At 35.8% G+C, this 12094-nt stretch overlaps 2 protein-coding genes across 3 annotated transcripts in view; both read left to right on the top strand.

The window, feature by feature from the left end:
- The window catches only part of LOC115414883 (nuclear receptor coactivator 1-like), a 44237-nt gene extending 38648 nt beyond the window's left edge, over positions 1-5589 (top strand). The window contains exons 3-6 of the mRNA XM_030128245.1: positions 455-515; positions 1615-1781; positions 5274-5380; positions 5523-5589. Of these exons, the coding sequence (XP_029984105.1) occupies positions 455-515; positions 1615-1781; positions 5274-5380; positions 5523-5558 (371 nt within the window). The 3' untranslated portion in view covers positions 5559-5589. The remainder of the gene's footprint in view (positions 1-454; positions 516-1614; positions 1782-5273; positions 5381-5522) is intronic.
- Positions 5563-12094, top strand: part of LOC115414756 (nuclear receptor coactivator 1-like) — a 39012-nt gene continuing 32480 nt past the window's right edge. For both annotated transcript variants that reach the window (XM_030128047.1, XM_030128046.1), the window contains exons 1-4: positions 5563-5700; positions 8820-8999; positions 10347-10439; positions 11728-11868. In XM_030128047.1, coding sequence (XP_029983907.1) covers positions 5622-5700; positions 8820-8999; positions 10347-10439; positions 11728-11868 — 493 coding nt within the window. In that variant the 5' untranslated portion in view covers positions 5563-5621. The remainder of the gene's footprint in view (positions 5701-8819; positions 9000-10346; positions 10440-11727; positions 11869-12094) is intronic.

The following is a 12094-nucleotide window of genomic DNA, read 5'->3' as shown; positions in this document are numbered from 1 at the left end:
AAGGTAAACGTAGAGACAAATTCATTTGGAAGTTGCTACAAAAATAGGTCTAAGACTTAAGAGGGTCACAAGCAAGAAAATTATGCACTTTTTAACGAAGAATATATCATTTCATATTTCAGTTTTATCATTATTATCTGTTGACAACAATTTGCAAAAGCTACAACAGATAATAAAATGAAAAATAAAAGTCCTTTAGTTAGTAGTATAGCTCTGAGGAAAACCCCAGTGAGTGACTCATGAATTAACAGACTATCATTTCATCTCTTTAACGGTATATTACAGTCGTGTCAGTCAGGAGGGGAATGAACCGCTGAAAAACACAACCACTCCTCCTTCCTCCTCTTGGTAATTTCCTTTCGTAGCCTCCCGTCTTCCTCTCAGCAGGCTCTTCTGCTCAACATGAATCATTAAGGTTATTCTCGTCTGAACACATCCTCTTGTCTTTTATCAGATTTCCATCGGTTTCTGTCGCTCTTTGCCAACAGCGAGGAAACAGGATCTTTACTGTCACTGTACGACGACAATGAGACGTTGTTCGGAGCATGTCTGCTGAAACCTAATTAAGAGGAAAACTAGAAATGTACAAATACTTAAAAGACCATAAGATACAAAATATAGAATAAGATTTTTTTTTTTTTTTTTTTTTTTTTTTTAAATTTGCAGGATTCTTGGGAGGAGAAAGAAGACTGCAGTACATTTTATACAGCTTAAATGTGTCCTGAAATACAATACACTGGTCGAGTTTTCTAAAATATGTTTATTAATTTCCATTTCTTCGGAGATTCTAAAATGAATATCGCTTCTTGTGGACAGATAATGCATCTCAAATACATCTATACTTTAATTTTTCATTGTATTGAATCAGTACACGCATGCATGTCCCACAGTCATGTAACACCTAAGCTTTAAATCACAGGTGTCATACAGGTGACATACGGCCCGCAGCCCAAAACTGGCCCACCAAAGGCTCCAATCCAGCCCATGGTATGAATTTGTGAAATGCAAAAATTAAACCAAAGATACTGACAATAAAGGATGTTAAAATCATTTTAGTTCACGTTCCACATTCAGACCAATATGATTTAAAGTTGGTCAGAGCAGTAAAATACTATCATAACCCATAAATAATTAATGTTTCTCTTTGTTTAGTGTTTAAAAAAAAAAAGTAAAATTACATGAAAATCTTTACATTTATAAACTATCATTTCACAAAAAATCTGATAACAGATTTTAACAATATTCTGCCTGTTTTGTAGATTTGTAGATCCACTTGATCTGTAAGTTATAACGTACATGATAAACTGAAGCATAATATTGTTAAAATTGCGCTTATCTTAAGAAATTTGAAGTTGTTCATGTTGTTCATATTTTTAAGGAAAATTTGTAGGTGTAAACATTTTCATAATGTAGTTTTTTCCCTGTTATCATTTTGCTGGTCCGGCCCACTTCAGATTATATTGGGCTGAATGTGGAACCTGAACTGAAATGACTTTGACAGCCTTGCTTTAAATGCTGAGCTAGAAACTCATTTTCCTCGTTAATCTTTGAGGTATAGGAGCTGTTGTTTTTTTGCTCTTCGGAATCTGAATCCTCTTATGTCTCTCTGTACAGTTTGGAGAAGCGGAGACGGGAGCTGGAGTGCCGCTACATCGAGGAGCTGGCCGAGCTGCTATCGTCCAACATGGGCGACATCGCCAGCCTCAGCGTCAAGCCTGACAAGTGCCACATCCTCAAGAGCACCGTGGACCAAATCCAGCAGATCAAACGGCGTGAGCAGGGTGAGGACTTGACCCCCCAAACGCTACCACATCACACTAACCTACCGAAAACACAAATAAAAGTACACTTCTGTCTCCATATTATTCATTTCATTTTATTTGTTTATTTCAAGCATTACAGAATACATGCAAATTCAAAATTCCAAAATCATTCATCTACACTTGAAAAGGAGTGGGAAGGAGAAAAACTTATTTAATCCCACCCCCATTCTCATCATCAAACAGCTCAACATAATACCGTTTTAAATACTCACTCCTGTCCTTAGACTTAGATTATCAATAAACCACAAACAAACTGAACATTATGGCCTCTGTTTTTATATTTTTTGTCAGTTAGGTTAGTTTGACAGGTAACAGTTTGTCAAATTAAAGCGTACCTGTAGTGAATTTTCATTGCTAGCTATTTCAAAATAGCTAGCATTATTGGCCAGTGCTGGGTTCCCGAGGACAATGGCAGAGTCATGGGACTGCAGATGAAAAATAGCCATTAGGCTGTTAGGCTAACCGGTGCATTTACAGCTATGTGAATTAATGTACAGTGTCCCTGTTAAATATACCAGTAAATAAATAAAATAACAAATAAAGAAGTGCGAACTCCTGCTTGCCCACAATGTGGGCACGTCACTGCCAGCCGGCAATGCCCACACCCATTATTCACGTAATAAAAAGGTTCAGTGCAGTGCATTTGTGGTGATTTTATTTATTTATTTATTTATTTATTTATTTTTATTTTTTTTCCTGAATTAGTGTTTCTGTTGCTCAAAAGTAATACACAAAGCACAATTAATGTCAGAATCATGGCCAGTACAGGTACGCTTTAAGATGTTACCGACAGTGTATTTCCAATTTTTATGTTTTTCGTCATTGTTAACGGCTAATTAGTTAATTAGCTCACATCCATCACTGTGTGCCGATGTTAACCATTCTGTAACGTCACCAAACATTGTCCTCACGGGGCAACCGCAGTACTGTTTGCGCTGCCGTGGTAACGCTTCATGATGCTTGAGTACGTAAGTAAAGTTTATTTATAAAGCGCTTTTCACAGATGAAAATCACAAAGTTCTGTTCATAAAATGGGTGCAATAAAACAACGTAAGAAGTATTTCATAAAATAAATAAAACGGATAAATCCATCAACCAAAAGCTTTCCTAAATAACGTCTTGAAGAAATATGGACATTCTATACATCCACGTAACCAGGAGAACATCTGCTAAAAGCTCAATGAAACCAACTATAGGAAAAAAGAACTCAACCAAACAACAAGAACATAAATGGACAAATATGTAAACCAAACTAATGTCATGAATAATTTAATAAAACAACAGACCAATGAGACAAACTTCGCAGCGCTAAGCTAACGCTAAACAGATCCAACAGTAGAAAGGAGTATTTCCAATGACAAATCTCAGTGAATGAGACGAAGATGAGCGAAAATGAAGGTCACATTATGAAGCAGTGACTATGTATTTTGTCTTATCTTTGCTGTTTTTTCATTATAACTTGGTTTTATATGAATGAAGCTTCTGCTATCGGCTAATCCATTGTTATGTGTTAGATAGAAATAATTCAGTAGAGCAGATCCCCCGGTTATAGAGGTAGAGGTTGGCAGCATGTGAAGCAAGTTTGGAAACATTTAATATTGGCTTCAATTATTTAATGAGGAAAAGGGACATAAAAGTGCATAATGCCTGTTACAAACATAATTTTAGATCTCATACATAAACAAAGCATTATGACAGGACCTAAAAAGTAAATAAATCTAAATTATTATAAAGTAAATAAATATATATACATAACTAAATATATACAAGTCGGCTGATTTTATGAATGCAGTCATTTTCAAAAAACTAGGTTTAAGAAATTGAGCCACCACTTTATTATTTTGTCCTACTCCTTTGCTCTACCCTTCCACCCACTAATGAAAATGTGTACAGTTTTTGCATAATCCTGCTGATTGACAGGCAAGTGATGTGATTACATAACCTCCGTGAGGGTTCAGTGTTACTATTTATTTTTGCCCAGTAGAAAAGTGGGTCACATATTTACTTGCCCCAAGCATGATAACTCATTCCTTAGCTATTTTCATCAACAGCGCTGGGGGAAAAAAATGGCGTTAAGTCTTATTTGCATCAACTATATTTTACTTTACATTTTACCCTGGGCAAGTGGGGGAAACCATATTTTTGAGCCTTGGCTTTGTAAAAGGTTGTGGAAAAATACAGTTTTACTGTACACCACATTTAGCCAATTTGTCTTAAAGAAGAAAAGGAAAATATATGTAGTATTATTTTTATCATTATTATTCATGTGTGTGTTATGAATATGATACTAATGATAATGCATCAACTGTGAATAGTTGATGCTGATATTACTTTTAGGGTTTTTATTTTGTGTCTCTTTTTGTTGTTTTTTCCCCATACCAAAGAAATCTTCACTATGTAAATGTAAAATGTCACTATTATTTTTAAGTTTTTTTTTTGTTTTTTTTTGTTTTTTTTTTTACATTCAATTATTAGAGGAAAAAATTGTTAGACCACCCTTGTTTTCTTCAATTTCTTGTTCATTTTAATGCCTGGTCCAACTAAAGGTCCATTTGTTTGGACAAATATAATGATAACAACAAAAATATCTCATAGTAGTTGAATTTCAGAGCTGATATCTATCCATTTAACATGTTTTCTTGATAATAACCTAAATCACTTCAGTTCTTCCATCAATATCTATGGCATTGTACTGACAAAAACAGTGCTTTTAGACATTCCATGTTTTCTTTTCTGTCTGTTTTAGTCACATGTCACACACAGGAGTTAGCACTGGATTACATCACCACTGTTTTTGATGACTTTTGATGGTCTAAGAATTTTTTTTTGCTGCTACTGTACATTTATGAAAAAAACATACATATGGCACACCAGATAAATATGTGCCATTGCTATTAGTGAAGTGACATCATACACACCAATTTTACCAGTATCAACAAATACCAGCTGATGCAATGTCTAGACAATATATAGATGTATCTCTGAATAATTTTGAAGTTGTTTTTTTTGAAAGGGGCAGTGCATATTAATAAATATATTTATGTGCCAATACGCAAGATTATAGCTAATGCTAATGTCCATGTAATGATACAGATAATAATGCATTTCTGCGGTTTATAAAGTGAATTTAAGACACTGAATGCACCTAACAGATTAGACACGACATTTTAAAATGCACATAAAAAGGTCTCATTTCTTTGTGGTTATGAACAAATGACTGATCAAAACGTGTTGTGAGAAAGCAAAAAACCTCCCTATTGTTGTTCAGGTTTTATAGTCATGACTGTGAGTTTCTGTCAGTCATCTTTCCTATTAAAATTCAGAACATTTTTGTGTCGATCGCATTCCCCGGCGTCTCTTTTACTGAAGTTTTCTAGTGACTTACAGGAGTACATGAAAAGGGTTTCTACAATAAACAGTGTTCTTTGTGGCTTTGTTTGTTGGTGACAGAGAAAGCAGCTCTTCTGTCTCCAGATGACGAGGTGCAGAAGAGCGACATCTCCTCCAGTAGCCAGGGGCTGGTGGAGAAGGAGGCACTGGGGCCCATGCTGCTAGAGGTGAGCAACACACTGACACAACACACACAACACACAACATGCACAGGTGCTCGGTTCCTTTTTCCTCTGCTGTCAAGTAACACAGGTGGTGTTGTTTTTTTTTTTTGTTTTGTTTCTTTTTTCTCTCCTCCTGCTCACTCAGGCCCTTGACGGGTTTTTTCTTTGTTGTCAACCGTGAGGGCCGCATCATTTTGTCTCTGAAAACGTGACGAGTTACCTTGGATACACTCAGGAGGAGCTGATGCCTTCCAGTGTCTACAGCATCCTTCATGTCGGAGACCACAATGAATTCGTACGCAATCTGCTGCCCAAAAGCCTGGGTGAGTGACATTTAACCCTGTAAGTAGGGGGGTAAGAAAATATCGGTTCTGCAATATATCGCGATATTTCATTTCACAATACTGTATCGATATTAAAAAGTACTGTATCGATATTTTCAGGTATTTATTCAAATGCAGATATTGTGGAGGTTCGTTTTTGTTGTTTTGTTTTTCTTTTTTATTTATATCTTATTTATTCTTATTTAACACTCTTTTATTAAATAATGTTAGTTCCGTTGTTGGGATTGCACAAAAATGATGTTATGTTAGTTATGAACTATTAGAATATTTTTAATAATTTAATAATAATATGTGATGTTAACATGGGGTCATGAGCCAAAAAAAAGGTTTGGAACCACTGCTATAAGGACTACAATTATAACAGACCACTTAGATTTCTTTGTTGTTGTTTTTTTGCCAATTCTTTTGCACCTTTTTTTTCAAGAACTTAACTTTCAATATCTACCCATGAATTAAGATAAGAAGGTAAGGTAAGATAAGATATATTCTGCCCTTGCTATTTCCCCTGTGCAGCTTGACAGATAGATAACTCCTCAAATGATGACACCTGTTGATGTTTCTTTCAACTTTACTCATCGTGGAGATGACTCAAAAGAGGTGTAAAACTGAAACAACAAACACATGGAAAAAATTTTCATGTTTGCCGAATAAAAATAAAACAAATTACTATGGGCCTCTAAGATGACATGTAACAAACAGTGGTTAGAGCTAGTATGCTAATGTTGGCGGGCTAACACGCTAATCGCTACTTTAAATGCTAATCGGAAATAAACTTATTTTTTAGCATCTTTCATGACGCAAATTCACAAATACAAACCCTACTAACTTCACTAAGTGTACACATATCACACAGAACATTTATACACACGTACAGGCTGTGTAATTTTTGTGTTATTTGGACAAGACAGTAAACAAAATAAAACAGCTCTAGTAAGTAGTAAGTAATAGTAAAGTACCAAGTGTGCAGGAGGTGAAGGTGTAAGCCGGTAATTATCATTGTTATATGTAATAAATGCTTACAACGGTGTGTTATAGCAAAAACAAATAAACTGAGTTTCATTTTTAAATCATATTTATCATGAGGAACAACTGTGAATGTTCAGAATGAAATTTTAGGAGATTATACCAGTCGAAAACTCTGAATTTCAGCTTTCCGATGCAGTTTGATAGCGGTTCAGGAGTTACTGTAATTTGAATAGAGTAAAATGCAAATGTGTCGCCGGAGACACACATCATCTTAAAAAGGTTAAATATTTCTAATGAAGTGACTTCAGTTCTTGTTATTTATATATGTATATATATATATATATATATATATATATATATATATATATATATATATATATATATGTATATATGTAATAAATGGTTAAAACGGCATGTTATAGCAAAAAACAAAACAGGCTTGAATTTTGACTAACTCTGCATATAGATTTACATACTCAGTATACATATATTTATACAATATTTACAGCTAAAATACAACTATCAATAAACTATACAAACTGGAAAAATACAGATGAAAACAATGGAAAAAAGGTGAAAAATATAGCGAAAGTCAAAAACACAGCAATACACACCAGTAGAACACTCCAAAACAATGCTATCATTATTATATACAATTGTGTACAAGAATTCACAGCTAAAGCCTAAAGCAATACGTGTCTCTCATTGACCGCACTTGCTGCTGTCTGCCATACTCTGGTCTGTTACTTTCTGCTCCGCCCCTTTGCCGCAATGTGTTATAGCAATTGAAAGCTCCAAATCTCAGCTTTTGGATGCCGTTTGAATTTTCTCAATAGCGCAAATAGTTCTGCAGTTACAGTAATTTGAACGACGGTGAATGCAAAATGTGGCACCGGAGCCACAGCCGTCTTTAAAGGGTTAACTCAGAAAATGAGTGTGTATGTAATGCACTGTCAAAAGCTTTATAGTCTCAGTCCAAGATGCCAATAGCTATTAAAAGAGATATTTTAAAAAGAGATATTTGGTAATTACATTTCCACCATCAAATTTGACAGTTTTCTTGCCAAAGTAGCCCAATAAAGAGGCAGTAAAACTCAGGGGATGGGTTTTGGCAGCAGAATCAGTGTACAGTCTTTAATCCTCATAATTAACTTAGTTTATTGATAGAAACATATGAGCCATGGAGAATGGGAAGAGCGCAGTATGGAAAAGGCTGAAAATGTTGTAGGGGAGGAAAGAAACTTGTGAAGTGGAAGCGGAGAGACGGTGCATGTGTGGGTGTGTGGTTGTGAGGAGGCAAAGATGGCTGAAACAATGACTTTGTGCAGTGTATTAACGTTGTTAGCTACAACCTTGGAAAAGAGATGATAATGAACTTGGGGGGCGGTGGAGGGGGTGGGGTGGTCTGGTGAGCATCAACAGGATGCAGAGTCCGATAAGGTTCAGCACTTTCATTATCTGTTGACTTTATAATGGCTGCTATCTCGACTGTATTTGTTTGCGTGCAGTATTATAACAATATGGTGTTTTATGCTATTCAAGTCATTATTTATTGTTTTGGGGAAAATCTGTTTATTGATACTGAGGAGCACCTTCAGTGACAGACTGCGCTCATTGAGCTGCTCCACCACAAGAAATGTGAAGTCGTTTGTCCCTCGTGCAGTAAGACTGTGTAACTATTTAAGTGGGAGGAGACGGGAGGAGGAGTAGCTGGGTGGGGGTGTATAGGAGGTAGAAGCTCAGGAACACTTCTGTCCTCGGGTGGGCTTCAGTGTTTCTATGTTTTTAGGCTTTTATGTTTTTATGTGATAGGTAGAAAACACATCTTTTAAGTCTACTTCATTTTAATCTCAGTTATTCACAGCTACTTAAACTCTGCATGTATTTAGTTATTGATTGTTGATGTGGTGTGGCTGTGTTTGTGGAGCGGTGACCACATTTTGTATTCTGAATTTCCCCTAGGGGATTAATAAAATCTATCTATCTATCTATCTATCTATCTATCTATCTATCTATCTATCTATCTATCTATCTATCTATCTATCTATCTATCTATCCATCTATCCATCTATCTATCTAATCTCATCTAATCTCATCTAGTTAATGTTGCTAATGTCTGTTGTGCTCTCCAGTAAACGGTGTGCCGTGGCCACAGGAATCTGGCCGAAGAAACAGCCACACCTTTAACTGTCGCATGCTGAAAAGGCCGCCCGACGAGGTGGATTCGGAGAACCTGGAGGCTCGGCAGCAGTATGAGATCATGCAGTGCTTCACTGTGTCTCAGCCACGGGCCATACAGGAGGAAGGAGACGGTATGTTCAGGAACACACACAACCCACACAACATGTCTGCGGTGATATCCTGCAGTATCTGTGTTTACATGGGCCTGAATGTTCCATTAATAACCAGGATAAGAGCCCAGTCAGTAGAGAAATGACTCATGTAATCAGAAGACACTGAACTAATCTGATGGAGGGGAGATGAGGGTGTGCAGACTCAATTAGCCTTTCAGTGAGAGGACTTGTTTTTTTTTTTTTCTGTGGTTGGAATAAACCTAGAGTGGTGTTCCAATAAGTGTTTCAGTCGCCCTATAATCATCTGGATTAAGCCTTAGAACACAGTCGTCCAACATACAGTTGCGGAAAAAATTATTAGACCATCAAAAGTCATCCAAAACAATGGTTATGCAATCCAGTCCTAACTCCTGTGTGTATCATGTGACTAAAACAGACAGAAAAGAAAACATGGAATGTCTAAAAGCACTGTTTTTGTCAGTACAATGCCATAGATATTGATGGAAGAACTGAAATTATGTTGGTTATTAGCAAGAAAACATGGAAAAAGGATGGATATCAGGTCTGAAATTCAACTACTATGAGATATTTTTGTTGTTATCATTATATTTGTCCAAACAAATGTACCTTTAGTTGTACCAGGCATTAAAATGAATGAGAAATTGAAGAAAACAAGGGTGGTCTAACAATTTTTTCCTCTAATAATTGAATGTAAAAAAAAACTTAAAAATAATAGTGACGTTTTACATTTACATAGTGAAGATTTCTTTGGTATGGGGAAAAAACAACAAAAAAAGTGTTTTGTTTTGTGTCTAGTCTTTTGAAGACACTGTTTTGTTGAATGAAAAACAAAAAAAAAATTGCAATAAATACAATGAAAAAAAAAAAAAAGGAAAATTCCATTAAAAAAAAAAGTTTTTTGTTATGGGACCAGTCCAAGGTTGCAGCCGCACACACTCCCAGTATACCGACAACGGAACCTGTACAACAGAAAATAATTGAATCCATAATAGTAAAAAAAAAACAAAAAAACACAATGGCCTCTATAGAAAAGGAACCACACACTCCCCCACTGTTGCCTTCTCTCCACTTGTTTCTGTTACTCTTGGCTTATCTAAAAGTCAAATGTGTTATTTTGTGTATATTAAACACACAAACATGGTTTATTGGTTCATAAATAACATACACATTACCCTAAAGTGTAATTTCACAACGATGAAACATCTTTTGCATCGTATTTTTTGACACTATCGCCCACAGTTGTCACAGTTTTCATTGTGTTTCTGTTTGTTTCCCCCTTGGCTAACAACGCCACCACAAACACACATCATCCTCACTCGTTGTGTGTCTGTTTGGTCCCCTCAGACCTGCAGAGCTGCCTGATCTGTATTGCCTGCAGGGTGCCTCGAACACAGCCTGTCAGCACTGAGTCTTTCATCACCAAGCAGGATCCCACAGGTAACATATACAGCACATGTATAATGTATATGGAAGTTATGGAGGCACAGTCCAGGAAATATACACGATATGAACAAAAATATGTGGACTCCAACTGCCTCGGAGATGGTTTTTACTTAATTTCCTTGAACATCTTTTTCTTTTCAACTATGAATTTAAATGTTCTACTTCTAAATTTCTTAAATATTTTTCGTGCTCTGACTGTAAATAATAGTTTTCTACCACAACTAATCATGTATGTTCTGTATGTATAAGATAAGATAAGTAGATGGTTAGCAAAAAAATAATTTAAAAGTAAGAGAATAAGCAACAAAATTAATGAAAATGGACAACCCGGGCATCAAAAATAACAAAAAAGCATAAAAAATGACCAAATTAAGCATTAAAATGAACAAAATTTAAGAGAAGAGTGTTGTTATGAGTAAAATACAGACAAAAAAAGAAAGTAGATGGTTAGTTGTGGTAGAAAATTATTATTTGCAGTCAGAGCATGAAAAATATTTTAGAAATTTAGAGGTAGAACATTTAAAATCATAGTCCCAGATTTAAACAAAAAACACAACTAACCATCTACTTTCATCACATCTCACTGAGGAAGAAAAATCTCCCTTTAGAACGTCATATAAACATAAATATTGGGACACATGTCTACAGTTTGTCAGATGTCCTGTTCATGATGATTTAAGATAAAAACATTAATATTTCCTTAAAGTTTAGAGGTTAGAACTTTTAAAATCATTGTCATGGAAAAAAAAAAACAATATCAGTGTTGAGAGAAATTAGGTAAAAACCATCTCTGAAGCATTTTGGAAGCAAAGATAACAATTTAAACCAAACTAACCAATGCAATTATATTCATATTATATATTATTATATTATATTTATAGTATATTATATATTTGTATTATATTTATTCCAATATAAGGCTATATTTTGACATTAGTCATTATTGTTTTGTATCCCAGACTGCTGTTAGAAAAGAAACACCTGAATTCAACGTGTCCACATACTTTTGTCCATATAGTGTACATGTATAAGTCACATTATAGTAAAATAATGGAATACTGTTCATTTCTATCTTGCTGTACACTTTTGTTGTTTTGCATTTGCATCTGAATCAACTGAAAACCACTTTTGACAACATTATTCAAGCTCATCCAAAAAAAACAACAAAAAAAAAAAACAGGAGCATTTTTCACGAGGGTCACTGTGTGAACCCTGAATGTGTGGAGACTAGTGCAGACATGTGTGCAGATGAATGTTGTGCATGTGTGTTACTCCCCTCCAGGGAAGATCATCTCCATAGAAACTAGTGCTTTGCGAGCGACAGGCCGGCCGGGCTGGGAGGACCTGGTCAGAAAGTGCATCTACGCTTTCTTTCAGCCGCAGGGCAAAGAGCCCTCCCACGCCAAGAAGCTGCTGCATGAGGGTGAGTGGCCGCCATTGATTGTTCAGCTTTACACACAGAAATCATTGACAGCGCTCTGTGGCAGCGCCGTGGTGGTTACCGAAGCTTCTGCAGCGCTTAAACAACCGCCATAGCAGATTTAACTGAGAACTACATTATATTGACTTTTGATAATACAGTGACGTTGTGTGAGTTGAGGTGGAGGTGGATGGTGGAGTCAAACATACGGCCCGTGGGCCAGAACTGG

The sequence above is a fragment of the Sphaeramia orbicularis genome, chromosome 24 (genome assembly GCF_902148855.1).
Source record: "Sphaeramia orbicularis chromosome 24, fSphaOr1.1, whole genome shotgun sequence".
In the NCBI taxonomy this organism is placed as follows: Eukaryota; Metazoa; Chordata; class Actinopteri; order Kurtiformes; family Apogonidae; genus Sphaeramia; species Sphaeramia orbicularis.
This window is presented reverse-complemented; position numbering and strand designations above follow the sequence as displayed.